Source organism: Lissotriton vulgaris, chromosome 3_1 (genome assembly GCF_964263255.1).
Source record: "Lissotriton vulgaris chromosome 3_1, aLisVul1.2, whole genome shotgun sequence".
Classification (NCBI taxonomy): Eukaryota; Metazoa; Chordata; class Amphibia; order Caudata; family Salamandridae; genus Lissotriton; species Lissotriton vulgaris.
This window is the reverse complement of record NC_141689.1, coordinates 551,555,528-551,575,416: the sequence shown is the minus strand read 5'-3', so window position 1 is coordinate 551,575,416 and position 19,889 is coordinate 551,555,528. Positions and strand designations below refer to the sequence as shown.

The window sequence follows — 19,889 nt, the reverse complement described above, 5'->3', positions numbered from 1 at the left end:
GAAAGAATCGAGCAGTCCATATGTCGCCCTTTTGAAATGTGCAAAGTTCTTTGGCTTTCTTTTTTACAATATTGCCTAAGTTACATTAATTTGTGCTGTACCACCACGTTGTTGGGGTAAATCTACAACAAAGCTGTGAACGGAAATTCCATAGGCGTTCACTGCTGCGAATAGAATGGTGAATGTTTTTTCTCTCATATCGGACAAGAAACTGGCTGCAAGTTAAGGTTTCCACAAAATGACCATAGTTGGCATTGTGAATGATTTTCCATGCCCTTCCCAAATGCAGAATCTTAAAGCCAGGTCTTGGAAATAATTCTGGCAGTCTGTACCTGGTTTCGGAGCTCCCCCTCCTCAGTAATAGCTGTCCAAGTTCATTCCAAAGCCTGGACAGCAATTCTCTACCCTTTCTCCATTACACGATTACAATTATGTCTGTGCGTTCCCCAAAACAACTAACTGACAACTATCTCGCAGACTTCGTTCTACAAGTGAGATAGAAAAACAGGCCCCTTTCTGTTAAAAAAAATACAGAAATTATTTTTAAAATCTGTAGTTTTCATAAAATAATAATATCTACCTTACTGCCACTGGAGGGCGCCATAGCACGCGCAGATTTACTGTGTTTCTTTCACCGAGGCAACCGAGATGGACCTGATATTTTATTTTTAAAGATGATACGATTTCTTTGTCATGCTAATAATAGAACTCTTTTATCAGCTAGGATTAGCACGCGATCCTGCAGATGGCGATGACAAATAGGTGGTTTGAGCCAGCCATCAGTGACACAGCATGAAGCGGTAGGTACTTCGTGTGTCACTTGTCCCCCTCATCTACTAAAGCGATCAGACCCGGGTAAGCTCACTAAGCCATTCAAAACAGGACGCACTCAAAATTATCTAAAAAGTGCACCGCGGTTGTTCAATTTACTTTAAGCAAATATCGCGGCCATCCCATAATATTTAATCATGATAAATATGCGTGAGAAGGGCTGGTCTCACTCAGAAGGCATTACAGAGCTACATAGAATCATAGACGTCAGTCAGGGTTGTCCTGCCCAGCTTGCCCTCTGCACCAGACCCGGGCATGGCAGCGCCACTGCTAACCCCGGGTCAAGTGTTAATGAGGTCAGCAGCAGGGGTAACAGGGACTGGAAAAGCAAGTAGGTCTGGCGTTGGCAGACATCTTTTTGAGTTTGTCAAAGCTGGTTTTGTTTTACGATGGTTTGGGCAAAATGTTATTGCCGGGGAAGCTGCCAGGTCCTCCTAATTTTTTTTCTCCAAAAAAGAAGGACTGACTGACAAAGCAGGTGATCTACAGTACGTGGGTTATAGGCGGTATGCGACTACAGTTCCAAACAATCCATACAGGAGTAAATGTGGGATCCAATAATGGAAAAAATGGAAGGAATATATTTTTTAGAGCTACCTGACGGGCTTCAGACACAGAGAATTGCCTCTGGTTTCAAGGATCCAAGCACTGCTTCCCTGGTCTTATAGGGACTGGTTACAGTTATGAAGTACTGGCGTTGGTTTCAAGGATCCCTGTGCTGTTTTCCCAGGCCAGCTGTTTGCTGCACTCTCCCAGCCTGCCCTCTCCCAGCCTGCCCTCTCCCAGCCTGCCCTCTCGCAGCCTGCCCTCTCGCAGCCTGCCCTCTCGCAGCCTGCCCTCTCGCAGCCTGCCCTCTCGCTGCCTGCCCTCTCGCGGCCTGTCCACTCCCAGCCTGTTCTCTCCCAGCCTGTCCCCTCCCTGCCCTTTCCCAGCCTGCCCTCTCGCAGCCTGCCCTCTCGCAGCCTGCCCTCTCGCGGCCTGTCCACTCCCAGCCTGTTCTCTCCCAGCCTGTCCCCTCCCTGCCCTTTCCCAGCCTGTCCTCTCGCAGCCTGTCCTCTCGCAGCCTGTCCTCTCGCAGCCTGCCCACTCCCAGCCTGTTCTCTCCCTGCCCGTCCACTTCCAGCCTGCCCTTTCCCAGCCTGCCCTTTCCCAGCCTGTCCTCTCCCAGCCTGTCCTCTCCCAGCCTGTCCTCTCCCAGCCTGTCCTCTCCCAGCCTGTCCTCTCCCAGCCTGTCCATTTGCAGCCTGCCCTCTCCCAACCTGCCCTCTCCCAGCCTGTCCCCTCCCTGCCCTCTCCCAGCTTGTCCCCTCCCTCTCCCAGCCTGCCCTCTCCCAGCCTGTCTCCTCCCTGCCCTCTCCCAGCCTGTCCTCTCCCTGCCTGTTGTCGTGTCTCGGCGGCAGCAGGCAGGAGCGTGCACTGCGTCCCCGAAGTAACAGCCCTAAAGCAAGCAAGAAGTACGCCCCCCCTCCCACCAATCCCTGTTAGGTAGTGGAAATTGTCCAAACTGGGGTGCAGACAGCCCCTCTCACCTTTCGGCCTGGTACCACTGCACCAACCGCACTACTTCCCTACTGACCGTTCTCCACTTCAGCCCCGTCTAAATTACAATTCATGCTTGTGACCCTTTTGCCTGCTTGTGCTTGTTTTCATGACCCTGTTGCCTGCTTGTGCCTCCGTGTGCCCATGTTGACTGCTTGTGCCTCCGCGTGCCCATGTTGCCTGCTTGTGCCTCTGTGTGCCCCTGTTGCCTGCTTGTGCCTCCGTGTGCCCCTGTTGCCTGCTTGTGCCTCCGTGTGCCCCTGTTGCCTGCTTGTGCCTCCGTGTGCCCCTGTTGCCTGCTTGTGCCTCCGTGTGCCCCTGTGCCTCCGTGTGCCCCTGTTGCCTGCTTGTGCCTCCGTGTGCCCCTGTTGCCTGCTTGTGCCTCCGTGTGCCCCTGTTGCCTGCTTGTGCCTCCGTGTGCCCCTGTTGCCTGCTGGTGCCTCCTTGTGCCCCTGTCGCCTGCTTGTGCCTCAGTTTTCGTGTCCCTGTTGCCTGCTTGTGCCTGTTTTCGTGCCCCTGTTGCCTGCTTGTGCCTGTTTTCGTGCCCCTGTTGCTTGCTTGTGCTTCCGTGTGCCCCTGTTGCCTGCTTGTGCCTCCGTGTGCCCCTATTGCCTGCTTGTGCCTCCGTGTGCCCCTGTTGCCTGCTTGTGCCTCCGTGTGCCCCTGTTGCCTGCTTGTGCCTCCGTTTTCGTGCCCCTGTTGCCTGCTTGTGCCTCCGTTTTCGTGCCCCTGTTGCCTGCTTGTGCCTCCGTTTTCGTGCCCCTGTTGCGTGTGCCCCTGTTGCCTGCTTGTGCCTCTGTGTGCCCCTGTTGTCTGCTTGTGCCTCTGTGTGCCCCTGTTGCCTGCTTGTGCCTCTGTGTGCCCCTGTTGCCTGCTTGTGCCTCTGTGTGCCCCTGTTGCCTGCTTGTGCCTCTGTGTGCCCCTGTTGCCTGCTTGCCCCTGTTGCCTGCTTGTGCTGTGTGTGTGTGTGTGGAGGGCTCTGTGTGGCTGTGTGTGTAGGAAGCTTTGTGTGGCTGTGTGTGTGGGGGGCTCTGTGTAGCTGTGTGTGTGGGGGGCTCTGTGTGTGTGGGGGGCTCTAAGTGGCTGTGTGTGGGGGGCTCTGTGTGGGCGTGTGTGTGGGGGGGCTCTGTGTGTGTTTGTGTGTCATTTGCGATAGATAAAGCTAGTGGCATTGTAAATGACAATGCCATTTATTTAAGTTAAAAAAAACATAAATAAAAATAATGTCAAGAGCAATGCCAATAGCTCTAACTTTAACAAAGGCAAAACCATTGCATTGTAAATGCTTGTTTAATTAGGAATTTAGAAGTACATTCCCCCAGTATACAGAAGCGGACTTTTGCTCCTGCGTCCCGGTATAATTGCTTTATAAAATTTATAATAGTAGGATCAATTTCCAGATTTGAGAGGGTTTCCCATAAAGTTTCATGACTGACGCAGTCAAAAGCAGAGTTTAAGTCGACGAAAGTCATGAAAAGCTTGTCCCCCTTTGCCACAACATATTTACCAGTCAAGATTGCTAGATTTAAGCCCTGCTCCACTGTTCCCAAATCTTCTTTGAAGCCGTACTGGTAAATAGAGAGGACACCCGTGTCCGCAGCCCATGACTGTAGCCTATTTAAAACCACCCTTCCCGCCACCTTCATTAAAGAATCTAATAAAGAAATGGACCTGTAACATTTTGGATCTTGGCGGTCTCCCTTTTTAAAAATTGGTATCACTATGGCTTCCTGCCAAGTTGTTATGAAGCCTATGTTGTTGGAGCAGTTTAACACATTGGTCAGGAGAGGGGCCCATAATGTATAGATATAATTTATCATTTGATTTATAGATGTCAACTGGAACCCCATCCGGACCCAGGCCTTTACCGCCCAAACTCTCAGCTATTGCCACTTCGATCTCCGAGAGTTCAAAATGTAAATCCAGGGGAAATGCAACCGATGTAATACTTTCTACCTCTCCTCCACTACCTGCTATAACTCCCCCTGGTAGAGGGTCCACTTCATATAGACTAGTAAGATGATTGACCCAGGTTGCTTCTTCTATTACTAAATCGATACTATTATCCTTCTCCTTGAAGAATGGGGCGTTAACTGCCTTCCAGAAGCTAATATTGTCTTTCTGGGTGCTAGCTTTTTTCAGAGCCTCCCAGGCCTCCTGTTTTAAAGTTTTTTCCTTTTCTTTACCGCAGAGTAGTAAGCACTTCTTGCAGTACGGATATCGTCCGAATTTTTAGGTTCTTTCTTAAGTGCTAGTTTTAGAGCTGCATGTGCTTTGGAGCATTCCGAATTGAACCATCCCTTATTTTTATTGTTCTGTCTCCTAGTCTCTGTCCTTTCCAAGGAATTTTTTGTCTCCTCAGAGATGTTTGAAAACGCCAGCATCACGGCTTCAGGCTTGCTAGGTACTGTGAGGCAAGTCTGAAAGTCTGCTGCTCTCTTACTAACTATATTCTGGAGAAAGGGGACAGGGTCAATTTTGCTCCACTTTAGGGCGTACCCATTTGTCTTGGCTAAATTTAGCCTATAAGAAAAGAGGCTATTTATTACTCCACTGCTTGCGTTTTTCGACTTCATAACTTCTAATGAGAAGCTTAGTGGATAGTGGTCGCTGATAGCTATTTCTACTGTTTTAAAGTCCACCAAGGATTGAGTGAAACTGCTTGAAGCCAGGACATAGTCAATCAGCTTGTTACTACCCCTGCCATTAAAGGTGGGTTTAAAATTAACCTGAGGATCACAAAGTTTGTTCCCAAATGACAAGTCCATTTCAGCCATCGAGTTGTTTAAGAGGTTGGCCATGGGAGAGAGTGAGAAATGGGTGCATGGTTTGCCTTTATTATTTACTAGTCCGCAGATGTTTGAAACAGCAACCGGGCATGCAATTGAAATCCCCCACCCATATTACCCTATTTCCTGAAGTGCCTTCCCTATTTGGGTTAAGCAGAGTTTGAGTAAGACCCTCAACAACAGAACAAAGCTCACCCTGTGGTATGTTATTATAAAAAATCACGATACTAATGGTCTCAAGACCCTCGGTGGTAAGTTCTAGCATCTGATAATACTTTGATGCAGAAGTAAATTTCTCCACATTTATTTTTGAGGTGTTTGAGATCAAACAACACAGCCCCCCTTTATTTCTGCCCCTGACTACTATTTCTGCCGGGGTATGAAAGGTACGATACCCATTTAGGTGTACGGGCTCTAACTCCCACGTCTCCTGGAGGCAGATTATGGAAAAATCCCTGACAAAGTTCAAGAAAGTGGGGTCATTTAACTACTCGACAGGCCCGCAATATTCCATGATGTACATGAAATAGGCCTGCCTTTGTTTCCTGCCTCTTGAGTCATGTCTAAATGTGTCAATTTGCAATGCCCGTTCTGTGCCGGTTGGTGGGTAATGACGGGTCTTAGTTGGTTAATCGGACAGATCTCAGTGGAGGATTCACCCCACCCCGGCCCTCCATCTGAGTGGTTACTACAAATTTGATCTCCTCTGTTGGAAACTAGTGATGGAGTTCCCTTGGGGGATCTAGCCATATTAATTGGTCTAAATTGCGATTTGAGAATAGACTGGATCCAAACAGGTCGGCTGAGAAGTGATAGGAAGGGTGAGTTGTCCTCTTCTTGCTTTCAACATGCGTAGAAATGGCAAGGGTGAAGTTGTGGAGCCAGGTATTTGCAAACTTAGCGGAAGGGATACTCTGTCACTAACGTGGCAACTATCCTGTCTGTTGTACTTCAAGTGCCATAAGCTATAATGCACTTGTAATAAGGCACCCACCAAACTGTAAAGAAGGCCCATAGTCTGAGCTAGCCTGTCTACCTGTTATAATGGGTCCTGCAACAAGTATGAGGGAAGGGAAGGTAGTTTGTTTTCCCACAACCATGGAGAACCACAGATTAACAGCTTATTTTTAATCACTTGGTATTTGCATAACGAAGTGGACTGATTAGGAAATATCTCTGTAAGCAATGTCTTGCACGGTATGCACACTAGCACTTAATATCCCTTCCCTAAATTGGTATGCTTGTGATAATCATGGAGTTTTTTGTTTTTAAACTTTTATAGATATAACTGGCAGCTTCAGTCTTGCAGTGCCTTTTGTGCAACATAAACATTTACGGATATGATTGTCTGTGTTACACAAAAGGTCCTGCGAAAATGAAATTGCCAAATCAAAAAAAAAATGTTTTCCATGCAGCTCAATGCCAACTTACCTCATGGTATTCACAGCTTTCCGACTTAAAACACACAGAAAAGAGAATTTGAAAACGTACCTTTTCTAAGGCTCTTCTTTCGTCCTCAGTTTTCTGAAGCATACATTTTGTATGGCTTGTGGCTTTATCAAACATTGCCTGTAAATAGTGAACGCAACTGTTAGTATATTTTTTCATTATAGACGTCATTACAATTAATAAATAGGAGCTTTTGAAATCACAGTGCTTAAATTAGAATCAGCAGTAACGTCACATCTTAAAAATGCAGCTTACAAATTTCGACTCCATGAGCCTGTCTTGCAGTTCGGTGCATAAGTGACCATGAGTTCGGTGAGCATAAAGAAGAACCTTTGATGATAGACTTTGCAACATAATTTAGCTCCCACCATGAATATATTAATTACTTAAGTGACTCTTCAGTACAACCACCCACCAGGATGATCTATAAACATTTGTTCCCTAGTCTCACTCTGAGAAATGACAAGGGGAAAACGAATGTGCGGATCTTGTAGCTAAATATCCAGCTTCGACCTCCAAAAGCATCATTCCCCACGTATAACTTTTTCCTCATGCCAAGTTATCTTTGCTGGTGCTCCTGCTAAACAGATCAGGATCAGAGAAACCCGCTCACTAGCATGACTTAAATTCTAGAATTGATTCTAAGTTACAAGGTACTTTTTGCCAGTAGGCTTGAATCCCAACTTCAAGTTAGTGTAATGCACATGAGGCCCAGCCTGCCCACCCAAACCAATCCTGACATGGAGCGCTTCACATTTAGTAAGTGGTTACTCATTTTAGTAGTGGATTTGACACATCTGATATTGCTGCGGTGTTCGCAAATTCTCGGTTTTGCTTTTCGGCAATTTTTGCCAGTGTACATTAAACTGCAAGGGCGAGTAATCATGTAAATAACATGGGTTCTGTTGCAATTTGTGTGTTGTCTGATGGTCCACACAAAGGGGGTCATTAGTATGGCGGGCGAGCTTTGCCCGCCTGCCACCCTTGCGGTAAACAGGACCGCCCGCATAAAGGGCGGGGGTCCCCATGTGTGCATTAGGATGCTCACTGCACCGCCCGCCACAATCTTAAAAATTAATGCACGCATTTGAATACACGAAGCGGCAGACACCGCGCGGTGCCTGCTGCTTGGTGTATGCAAATGCTGGGGGGTACCACAGGTACCCCCCCCCCTTTGCACCCACCACCTTGGCCTTCACCAGGGGGGGCCCGCAGGGGGGCCCCCAAAGCAAAGCAAGGCATTGCCGCCACGGAAAGGCACCTATGCTCACACATCATAATATGGCTGGCGGTGTCCATTGGACACCGCCACCATATTATGCCCTTACCGCCACGGTCGCAAGGCGACCGGGGCGGAAAGGCGGAAAAGCGGCGGACGGTCTATCTGTCCGCCGCGGTCCCCCCGCCATACTAATATGGCGGGGGGAATTCGAGATATGGTGTCGGGCGGATTGCCTGGCCTGGCGGAGGCCCGACATCGTAATGGGCCCCAAAGTTTTCACTTAGTTGAAGGATTTTGGTGGCTTAAGTAAGCCTGCATATGGAGCAGGATCCACATGTATAGATTCCAGTGATCGGCGTCAGATTCCACTTATTTACTACTGTTTCCCTTTTAAGTCTTTTCCGTGTGTGGACCAGCAGATCATAGATGTTCCTGTTTCCTTTGTTGGCAAAATTGAGTTTTTGGCCTGTTGAGCGTTCCAGATGTCAAAATGCGCCAGTGCTTGTTGAATGCTTTTTTCACCAAGTTAGTGGCTGTGCTATAAGTTGTAACATGTCAGGACATCTGGATTGTTCTCCTTGCTGGTGGTTTCTAAGAGGTTATCCCTGTGTTGGTGTCTTTCCCTTTTCTGGTGTTTTTGTATAATTTTGTTGGGATAATCTCTTTGTTTTAGTTTTTGACTCAGATCTTTAGCTTGCTTCTTGTAGTCCTGCATATTGCTGCAATTTCGCCTGATGCGCAGGAATTGGCCATAAGGGAGGTTTTCCCTCAGAAGGCGAGGGTGAAAGTTGTTGAACGAAAGGAGTCTATTTTTTGATGTTGATTTATAGAATGTTTTTTTGTTGATGTTTCCCTCTTATATGTAGATGGTAATGTCAAGGATGTCTAGTGTTTGTTTGTTTGCTGTGAAGGTGACCCTGATGAAATCATCCTGAGTATTTATCCATTCGTGGAATTCTGGAAATGTATCTAGTGTTCCATTCCAGATCATTAACACATCCTCCATGTTGGGGTTGTTCTGTCATTTAAAATATATAGTAAATGTGCTGCCCATAGATGTTCAGTGGGTTAGGAGATATAGGGTACCCCGGTATTCAAAGTAGTTCTCTGACAGGGCTAAACAGCAGTATTCCATGGTGAAATGTCTAGGCATGTTGCGGCTCCATTGCTGCTTGAAGAGGATGTCTTCTATGGTTTGTAGTGTGGCTTCTTGTGGTTGGCTTGTGTAGAGACTATATATGTCGAGTGCTACCATGCATGTTGTTCCTTCATTGTATGTCTGATTCTTGAGTTGGTTCAGGAGGTCACGTGTGTCTTTTAGTTATGTGGGAGTGTTTTGAACCAGTGGTCTCAGTTATTGATCGACAAACTGGGATAAAGGTTCCAGTAAGGAGCCTAGGCCAGAGACGATTGGGCGTCCTGGAGGTGGTGTTTTATGTTTGTTAATCTTTGGTAGTGAGTAGAAATAAGGTGTCCTTGGTGTTTGGGTCCTGAGGAAATCCGCTTCATTTTTAGGTATCCAGAGGTTTATCTCTGTCTCTTCTACCATTAGCTCTAAGGTCTGTTTCAGTCTCAGGGTAGGATCTTGAGTAAGAATTTTGTAATATCTGTCATCTGATAGGAGGTCTGTGCATGGTGTGTGGTAATTTTCGGCTCTTTATAAAACAATACTTTCACCTTTGTCAGCTGGTTTGATTATTAGGTCCTCTTGTTGTTTAAATTCTTGAAGTGCCTGTTGCTCTTTCTTTGTCATTTTTATGTATGGTTCGCCTGTTCTCTCTTTAAGGCGTTCCACTTCTTTGAATAGGATTTGTTCAAAGGCCAATATCTCCACTGGTATTGAGTTGGTCGAAGGGCAGAAAGTGAATTTCTTTCTTAGATCTGTATCTGCATCTATTGTGTGGGTTTCATTATCTTTGAAAAAGGCCTTTAATTTTATCTTGCAGCAGAACTCTGCTAATTCGCACTGTAGTTTGAATTGATCAAATGATGGTGTTGATACAAATCCCAGCCCTTTATTGAGGAATCTCTGTTGGTCATTGTTGAGTATATGATTTGTGTGATTCACTATAAGTGACTCGTTGTGCTGGGTCCTTGTCTCTCATTCGACATGCTGCGTGTCTGGACTCAATCCAAACACGCAGCTTGTCCATTTTGTTTGTTCCAGGTCACTCCTTTTCTCCTTCCTCAACGCTGGTTAGGGCCTCTTCCTAAAAAAAAGTGGTCTTCTTGTTTGGAAAGTTGGAGGTGGTGGGCGTCCTTGCATGTAGGGGGTTATCCATCCTGTGAACGGTGTTGCGTATGGTTGGAATATAGGGGGTTAGTGATCGCTGTAATGAGGTATGCTCCAGTTCGTTTGCCACCTCCATGTGGGGCGTCTGTTTCGTTCTCTGTTGCAGCGTTTGTATTGTGCCTCATCAGTGCTCTAATTGGAGTTGTCTGAAGATGTCCCGCCTGAGGAATTATTATTGATTTATGCTTCTGGTGCAGAATAGTCTTCTTTGATGTAAGGGTAAATATTTCTCGAGAAAATCACGTTAGCTCAGAGATATTCTGTCATTATTAGACCATGAATGGCAGTTTTGACTTGGTCTCGCTTGCATTCTGTTAGATCTCACCAGTTGTTGGTATAAGCTATGGTTTGTGTACGTACAGTTTCTTGTAGGATAGATGGTCCAGAGAGGATTGCATTAACCTCTTCATCTGTGTAACTGAGTCCTTGATTGTCTGCCATCTTTTAAAATTTGTAGTTGGCGTGTAGGCGGTAAGTGTGTTCCCGCAGGTACAAGTTCTAGAAAATCTGAAAAGGTAGTACTTGACGTAGTGACATTTTCTCTTGTTCAATAGAGTACTTGAAATTATCATGAAAGTTTATCACAAAAAGGATAGTGGTTACTCTCTGCAGGCCACTAGGGAGGCCCATAGAGGAATTTGTAGCACATTGACGTCATTTGTAGCACATTGGATGCTTGTCTTAACGTTCTTAGGTCCCTATCTATTTGAGTTCCTTTGGCATTGTAACAGGAGGTAAAAGAGCAGAGCTATTGCAAGATCCCCAAAAAGATGTAGTTAGCTTTCCTGACCCTAGCTGGCTTTGCCCCAGAATAGTGGATTTAAATATGGGAAAGAAAGGCTTAGAAAGCCTATTGAGTGTTCAGGCAGTGACTGAATTCCTCAAAAAGGAGATGTGGTCCGATCTCTAGCCTACCACCTTTATTTTGAGACTCCTCCCTTCTATCCAGGACTGGATATACTGTTAGGGTAGATTACTCAGTGTCCAGACTTCAACATGGCTGCCTGGGAAGGAAGTCGGGGAAACAACGTGACCCAGGTAATACTGCTAATGCTGATACAGGAGTTCACAACAATGTCCCTTTGACAAATCGACTTGCTGGGATGGTTACATGCAGTGAATTCATTGACTCCGTGGGTCTAAAAAACACTGTTAGGCTGGGGTTCTCCTAAAGTCAGACATGGAAACATGACAGTCCTAACCCTATTCTGGGTAGTGAAATAGTAAATATTATCATTGAGTGTGGGGATGTCTTCTCTTTAGTCCATTGTAGTTCACCTAAATCTTTGGTTCTATACCCGCTAGCTGACCAGTACATGGCATGTGACAATGGCCGAGGAGCACTTTTACGGATGTAAGGTCATCTTGGTGGCCGCCAGGAACACAACCCCTGTGGCTGCCAGGCCTTAGTGGTGAGTAGCTGCATTACACCATCTAACTGTGTGTAAGGAATCAGCAACAACCCTCAGTAATCTCCTCCACACGAACAGCCTTAGAGAATCCACAAGTGGTACTACAAGCACACTCTCCATTAGCGTCATGACAAACTGAAACACCATTAATTAAGAGATGGATTGTCCATTACTGGTCTCCTTGTAACCTCTATGTTCTAGACCTACACAACTTTTATCGTTCGAGCCTCAATGACATACTAGTCAATCAACTGCTCTACTTGATCAATGCTTTGCTTCCATCCCCTCATCCTTCTGTGTCTTGGACAAGAAGGGTTTGTCTGCATAGACCTTTAGAGCAGTGAACATTGGTAGGAACAGGCTACTTGATGGGAGACAGTGTGCTAACTAATAGATTGCAATAGAGTTTACTCTGAGGACAGAGAGTTGGCTAGTAGGGTGCCAAACAGATCAGACATTAAGGAATACGTTTTAAAAAGTCTTTCTCATCAACACTGCTTAGGTGTGAGAAAGAAGGGTATGCCATTTTTAGAGATGCCACAAGTTTGCACCTCAGGAGGAGAAGAACTTTTAAGCAGGAAAAATGATTACTATTCAGACACGTTGCAACTGTAATTTGGTGCTGTCCAGGCCTCACTCACGCATCTTAGGCATAGGGGGCAGTAAGAGATAGAAAAGAAGACATTGGAAGTGACTGAACGCATAACAGAAATTTAGTCCTACCCACATCAACTGTACTTATTTTAATAAACCTTGCATGGGTGAAAGGCCGATGGACCATTGTGATTCAAACCTTTGAGACCAGGGTGTCAAACACAAGTTCACAGAGGGAGTGCATTTGTTCACTTAACCACCAGAACCTACTTTAAAGTGTGGCACCCAAATGGAAAGATAAGACGGGACAGTAGATCTCTCTTATGTCACGCTTGACACCTTCTAGCTTAGTTCACTGTGGCAACTTCCACATGATTTTCACTTTTTCAGTATTTCTCGAAAGGAGGTGGATTGTGTGATAGACCAAGAAGCGCATCCTAAGCCTCAGCATTTGTGAACATCTGCTATTTCTAAAAAGCAGTTTGTGATAAATAGATCATAAAATATAAAAGGCTGTGTCCATCAGAGTCTACCATCAATGAACAAGCATTTGCAATGCAATAGGTCTCGCATTATTTAAGTTTGAGCTATTAGCATTGTAAATGGCAATTGTTTTTTGCTTTATGCTATATTTTTTTTTACATAAAAAGCTTCATATAAAATATGTTTTATTAAAGTTATTTATGCAGTATCTAAATTTTGTTTGCATAAAACAGTATAATAATATCTTAGTAAAAAAGTCAAATATTTTAATGGAAATTCACCAAACGTTCATTTATGTGTTGGTTTTGAAAATAGCTAAATTAATAGCTTTGTCATTTACAATGCCAATAGTTATAACTTTCGCAAATGTGACACCTATAGCATTTGTAATGCAACATTTGTATTTACGTGACTTAGATGTATTGATATTACAAATAACAATGGCTTTTAATTTTTTTTAATACTTAATAAAAGTGATTGTAATTTATAATGGCAATAGCTTAAACTTTTGTAAATAACTTTTGTGAAGATTATGTTCAGTGTATTTTATTGTAACAAAATCCAAGAACAGAAGTGAAATATTAACATCTTTTTGTGACATTTGTAATAAAGCTTGAAACATTGAGAGAACATATTTGTGCTGTGGTGGTGCTGAGTGATGCTGTGGTGGTGCTGAATGGGGCTGTGGTGATGCTGAGTGATGCAGTGGTGGTGCTGAGTGGTGCTATGGTGGTGCTGTGGTGGTGCTGAGTGATGCTGAGTGATGCTGTGGTGGTGCTGAGTGGTGCTGTGGTGGTTCTGAGTGATGCTGTGGTGGTTCTGACTGATAATGTGGTGGTGCTGAGTGACTGTACTCACTGTCACTCTGCACTCACTGTCACTCTGCACGCACTGTCACTCTGCACGCACTGTCACTCTGCACGCACTCTGCACTCACTGTCACTCTGCACTCACTGTCACTCTGCACTCACTGTCACTCTGCACTCACTGTCACTCTGCACTCACTGTCACTCTGCACTCACTGTCACTCTGCACTCACTGTCACTCTGCACTCACTGTCACTCTGCACTCACTATCACTCTGCACTCACTGTCACTCTGCACTCACTGTCACTCTGCACTCACTCTGCACTCACTGTCACTCTGCACTCACTCTGCACTCACTGTCACTCTGCACTCACTGTCACTCTGCACTCACTGTCACTCTGCACTCACTGTCACTCTGCACTCACTGTCACTCTGCACGCACTCTGCACTCACTGTCACTCTGCACTCACTGTCACTCTGCACTCACTGTCACTCTGCACTCACTGTCACTCTGCACTCACTCTGCACTCACTGTCACTCTGCACTCACTCTGCACTCACTGTCACTCTGCACTCACTGTGACTCTGCACTCACTGTCACTCTGCACTCACTGTCACTCTGCACGCACTCTGCACTCACTGTCACTCTGCACTCACTGTCACTCTGCACTCACTGTCACTCTGCACTCTGTCACTCTGCACTCACTGTCACTCTGCACTCACTGTCACTCTGCACTCACTGTCACTCTGCACTCACTGTCACTCTGCACTCACTGTCACTCTGCACTCACTGTCACTCCGCACTCACTGTCACTCTGCACTCACTGTCACTCTGCACTCACTGTCACTCTGCACTCACTGTCACTCTGCACTCACTGTCACTCTGCACTCACTGTCACTCTGCACTCACTGTCACTTCGCACTCACTGTCACTTCGCACTCACTGTCACTCCGCACTCACTGTCACTCTGCACTCACTGTCACTCTGCACTCACTGTCACTCCGCACTCACTGTCACTCCGCACTCACTGTCACTCCGCACTCACTGTCACTCTGCACTCACTGTCACTCTGCACTCACTCTGCACTCACTGTCACTCTGCACGCACTCTGCACTCACTGTCACTCTGCACTCACTGTCACTCTGCACTCACTGTCACTCCGCACTCACTGTCACTCTGCACTCACTGTCACTCTGCACTCACTGTCACTCTGCATGCACTCTGCACTCACTGTCACTCTGCACTCACTGCATGCACTCTGCACTCACTGTCACTCTGCACTCACTCTGCACTCACTGTCACTCTGCACTCACTGTCACTCTGCACTCACTGTCACTCTGCACTCACTGTCACTCTGCATGCACTCTGCACTCACTGTCACTCTGCACTCACTGCATGCACTCTGCACTCACTGCCACTCTGCACTCACTCTGCACTCATCATTACTGTTCCTTTTGTGGCATAAAACGGGTACCTCTTCTGCGTGCACTGGTTTATGTCAGAGGAGCTAAGCTTGGTCAATGTCTGAACAAAATGGCAAAATGATATGTTCCTGCAACAGCACAAGGCCGTAGATTAGAAGCTACGAGGTAAGAGACAAAATGTACCCGCAATACCAAAGTACTAAACGCTTCACTGTATCTTGGAGGAATGTACTTACAAAAAAAAAAATCAATCACCCATAACAACGAACCCACCCGACCCGTCCTTATCAAAACAGATCAGACGAAGACTTGATGGAGAGGGCCAGGCACACAACCCGGCCATCGGTCGCCTGGGAAACCAGATCCATCCACGGCTCAGGAGTCCTCTGTGCGTGGACAGGGTGTACTCCAGGAATCAAGTCCGTGCAATTGTACCTAATAATTTTCTCATAAAAAACTCACTGCGCATTCCACCCTCAACGAACAACACGCTTGGCAAAACAACATGCACGGCAAAGGAAACCGGCCGCTCGCACACTCTCCTCTCCTGCCTCCTTGTATCATACCAAGTCACGGACATGCGCAGACGTCGTGATGCGCATTTGATTCAAGTATTTTACAGTTTTATAAAAAATACTCACTGCGCATTCACCAATCAACGCGCGCGGCAAAGGAAACCGCCGCGCACACACGCTCCTTTGCCCTAAGGTAAGCAATTACGGCGGACTCCCGCTTTCGTTTTCCGCCGGCCTGCGAACAGGAAGTCAGGCAGGCCGGGCGGGACAACCGGAAGTAGGAGGGCGGGAGCCTACCCCGCCTCCCACGGAAGAGCCGCGATTGTTTGGCACACCGGAGCAGGCAGGAGCCTACCCTGCGCCCCGGTGCCGAAGAAGGGAAGAAGAGTCTTGCTGCCGGTGGGAGCCGCTGCACTGAGGATGCCGGTGAGTGGGGCTTCGCCTTGTTGGGGGGGGGCATCTGTGTGCGCGCGCGCGGCGGCGGACTGTGTATGTGTGTGAGCGTGCATGTGTGTGTGTATGTGTATGTGTCCTGGAGTCTGTGTGTATGCGTGTGTGTGACGGGGGGGGGGGGGGTTGCCTGTCTGGGTGCCTGCGTGTCTGTGTAAGTGTAAATGCGTGTGCGTGTGTGTGGAGCCGAGAGGAGAGGGGCTGGTGTGTGTGGAGGGGTCTCTGTGTATGCGTGTAGGTGACGGGGGTGTGCCTGTGTATGCGTGTGTATGTGCGCATGCGTGAGTGCTGTGTATGCGTGTGGCTGTGATGTGCGCATGCGTGAATGTTGACGCGCGTGCACGCAGCTCAATCCAGCCGCTCGTCACAGTTTTGTGTCCCTCATTCCCCCGTGTCAGACGACTATAAGTCTCCAGCCTGGACGCATCCTTCGGATGCGATGTCCAGGCGAGACCTAAAAAACGGACTGTTTGTGGAGAACTTTGGGAACATGCTAAAAATAATCTTACCAGGCCTTGCAAGATTTTAAGGGCTTCATCCTTTCCTTCCATTTGTCTCTGAGTGGCTTCAAGCTCAGTTCGTAAAACATCGACTTCCTTTAAGTAAAACAAAAAGAGAAATGGATATTTTTGCAAATCTGATAGATTTTACTGCAATAATAAATGTGACATGTTAAAAACACTCATTAGATCAGGGTTAACAGACATCTCTCCTAACCTATCCACCTGGCGAGAAGCACTAGACGGGGCTGAACGCTCTCACCTCTGCTTTTTAACCTGGCGGTTGAACCATTGGCATTAGCTATTCTCTGGACGAAACACACTGTGGGCATCCCTTTTGGTGGACATGAGCACAAGATTGCTCTTCTGCAGATGACCCATTGCTCATTCTAACCCAACCTGAATCTTCCCTCCTAGCTCTAGTGAACACCCTCACATCCTTTGAGAAAGTCTCTGGTTTTAAAATTAACAAGGCCAAATTCCAAACACTGAATTTGACCATTTCTCAACAGAATCTAGTCAATTTGCAGTTCCTTGCCCTCTTTCAGTGGGCACTGCGGTCACGCCGATATCAGAGCTTGAACTTTAACAACATCTTTGATAGCCTGGACTCATGCTATTTGGTTGGAATATTGGAGTCAATTCTAGAGGACCTACGCAGATGGAAACCGCTTCAGGTGTCTTGGTTAGGCTGTCTTAGTGTGGTTAAAATGTCCATCTTACCGAATATCCTTTACCTATTTCAGACACCGATTTGGGATGTCCCACCCTCTCAGAATACTTTTGGATGGCACACTTACTCTATATCTCAGAATGGGTTGTCCACAGGAGCGAAAAACACTGGTTCCATACGGACCGTGCAGTGGCATGCTAACCGCTTTGGAACTTAGCCTGGCTTCCAAAACATCTTAGACCCGCAGTTTTATATTGCCACTCCTACTAAGATGGTTCTCGAGATCTGGGATAGGATAGCAACTGGGTCTTACTACTTTCCCATGTCCGAATACACCCTTGACCCGCAACCCAGACTTTCTTCCGACTTTATGAACTCACTCCTTCACTGCCTGGAGAGATGGAGAGAGGGAGACTGACACACATTCCAGGCCCTTTTTATAGGGGGTTTGGTTAAGATTTTTCATCAATGCAAAGAGGACTTTACACTCCCCAAAGGGGCCACACAACAACACAACCCCTTTGAAATGCTGGTTAGATGTTTTGATGGGACACGAGGCCTGATTTCGCGCACCTATCAGGTACTTCAATACTCAACCCCTGTGCATCCACACAACTATAAGCCACAATGGCATTTTGACTCTACAGAAGGAATTTCCCATAAACAACTAGAGCATCTTTGGTGTGACATCCCCAAGATATACAGTAGTATTTCGTAGCGCGAAACAGCCTACAAATTAATGATTAGGTGGTATTACACTCGACAAGGGTGAGTTGGAATTCACCGGTAGCAACGACAATGACTGCACAAGCTCCAGGAACAGCGACAACGAGCGGCACAAACAAATGATTGTTAACCTCAGTTCCTATGTTCCTACAGAATTGGAGCTCCAAATCCTGGAAAAAGGGCTTGGATATGTACCCACATTCAAAGGAGATGCTTTTCAGACGCGCCAAGAATTGGCATCTTTCTTCAGAAAGATTCGCCTAAATGCGTTCTTCAAAGTAAAAGAAATTGGAGAGAAACGTACTCTGAATACGGGGTTACATCCAAAATCCAGTTTTAATCCACCAACACATCTGGTTCCAGCACGCATCATAGCCTTTGATGAAGCAGTGCTCTACGATTTTGAGGGAATTTCTACTAGCATCTCTAGCCAGTTCCAGAATCTCACTAGACTGGAGAAGATCTCCTTACTAAACTTGGCAAACAATTCAGAAATAGTAATCAAACCCGCTGATAAAGGGGGCGCAGTGGTACTTCTGGATAAAGAGACCTATAGAGATGAGTGTCTCCGACAATTAAGTGACTCTAAATCATATCTAAGGTTACAACTAGATCCCTCCACACACCTGAAAAATGAGATCACCAAGAAAGTGGAAGAGGCAAAAGAAATTACGTGGATTACGGAAAATGAAGCTCTATATTTGGTAGCGGCAACACCAATAGTACCCTACTTCTATGTATTACCTAAAATACATAAAGCCTCTAGACCTCCACCAGGGAGACCGATTGTTTCGGGGATCGGTTCTCTACTTGAACCCCTGTCAAGCTTCTTAGATGTTTTTCAATGCCCCTTGGTATCGCAGATGCCGACCTTTATCCAGGATACTAAACATCTACACACGGATATCCAAGATGTACCATTTGACACAGAACTGGACTGGCTAGTGTCCTTCGACGTAGAATCTCTCTACATGTGCATTCCACAAGAAGAGACATTGACCACAATAAAAGGAATGTTGGAAGCATCAACTTGGGAAAGTATTACACCCATCGAATTTGTTATGTTTTGTGCGAGGAAGGTGCTTAAAGAAAACTTTTTCAAATTCGAAGACCTACTGTACCTGCAGATATCAGGAACTTGTATGGGAAGTGTTTGTGCTCCCAGCTTGGCCAACCTATACATCCACAAAGTCGAACAAGAGACGATATTGGCATTGGGCAACCCACTCTTGAATCATCTACGTACCTGGAAAAGGTACATAGATGATATTGTCTCCTTTCGGGCAGTTTTTTACGTATAAGACGTAACTGCACAGAGTTGGAACAATATGAAGAACATGCAAAAGCATTGTCACAAGACCTAAGGGAGAAGAAATACCCTAGCCATGTAATTCGCAGCTCTAAGAAAAGAGCGGCTAGTAACAATAGAGAAGCGCTACTTGAAAAGACAAAAACAAAGGAAGCAAATCCAAGATTAACCTTTGTGAATACCTTCTCTAGTTTTTCTAACTCTGTCAAGAAAAGCATCAATAAACATTGGCAGGTTTTGAATATAGCGGACAATGTACTCCCACGACCTCTGTTCGCATATAAACGGAGCACCAATCTGAAAGACAAACTAGTCCATACCCGACCACAAGTGACAAAAGACACCAGGGCCCAAACAACACTTTGGAATCTTCCTCCAGTGGTAGCACATTTTCCTTGTGGAACTTGTACAGTCGGCCCACAAACAGAAAAAACTCAGGAAATTGACATAGGGACTTCACGCCCATGGAAAATTGATAAACACACCAACTGTAACAGCGAGCGACTAATCTATCCAATATGGTGTCCCTGTCAGCTTCGTTATGTGGGAATGACCACTAGAAAAATTAAAACTCGTATTCAAGAACATAAGAGTACGATCAGATGTGGCAAACGCTCTACAAAGCTGACTAATCATTTTTTGGACAAAGGCCATCTTGACACCGATCTGCATTGGGTGGTTTTGGAAAAACCTTGGATCCCACCGCATTTGACAGATCCTTTGAAGTTCTTAGTCCGCAAAGAACAACAGTGGGTTTACAGACTTAAAACAGACACAATAGGCCTAAACGATGAAATACCTTGGGCTTCTATTTAAGTATACATTTATAACATCTATTACATCTGAAGGACTGATTTTGAAAAAGAACTATTGA

General features: G+C 46.1%; 1 protein-coding gene across 1 annotated transcript in view; it reads right to left on the bottom strand.

The window, feature by feature from the left end:
* The window catches only part of CCDC125 (coiled-coil domain containing 125), a 307,161-nt gene that overhangs the window by 128,885 nt on the left and 158,387 nt on the right, over positions 1-19,889 (bottom strand). The window contains exons 4-5 of the mRNA XM_086960825.1: positions 16,317-16,403; positions 6,651-6,728 (exon numbers count right to left, since the gene is read on the bottom strand). Coding sequence (XP_086816951.1) covers positions 6,651-6,728; positions 16,317-16,403 — 165 coding nt within the window. The remainder of the gene's footprint in view (positions 1-6,650; positions 6,729-16,316; positions 16,404-19,889) is intronic.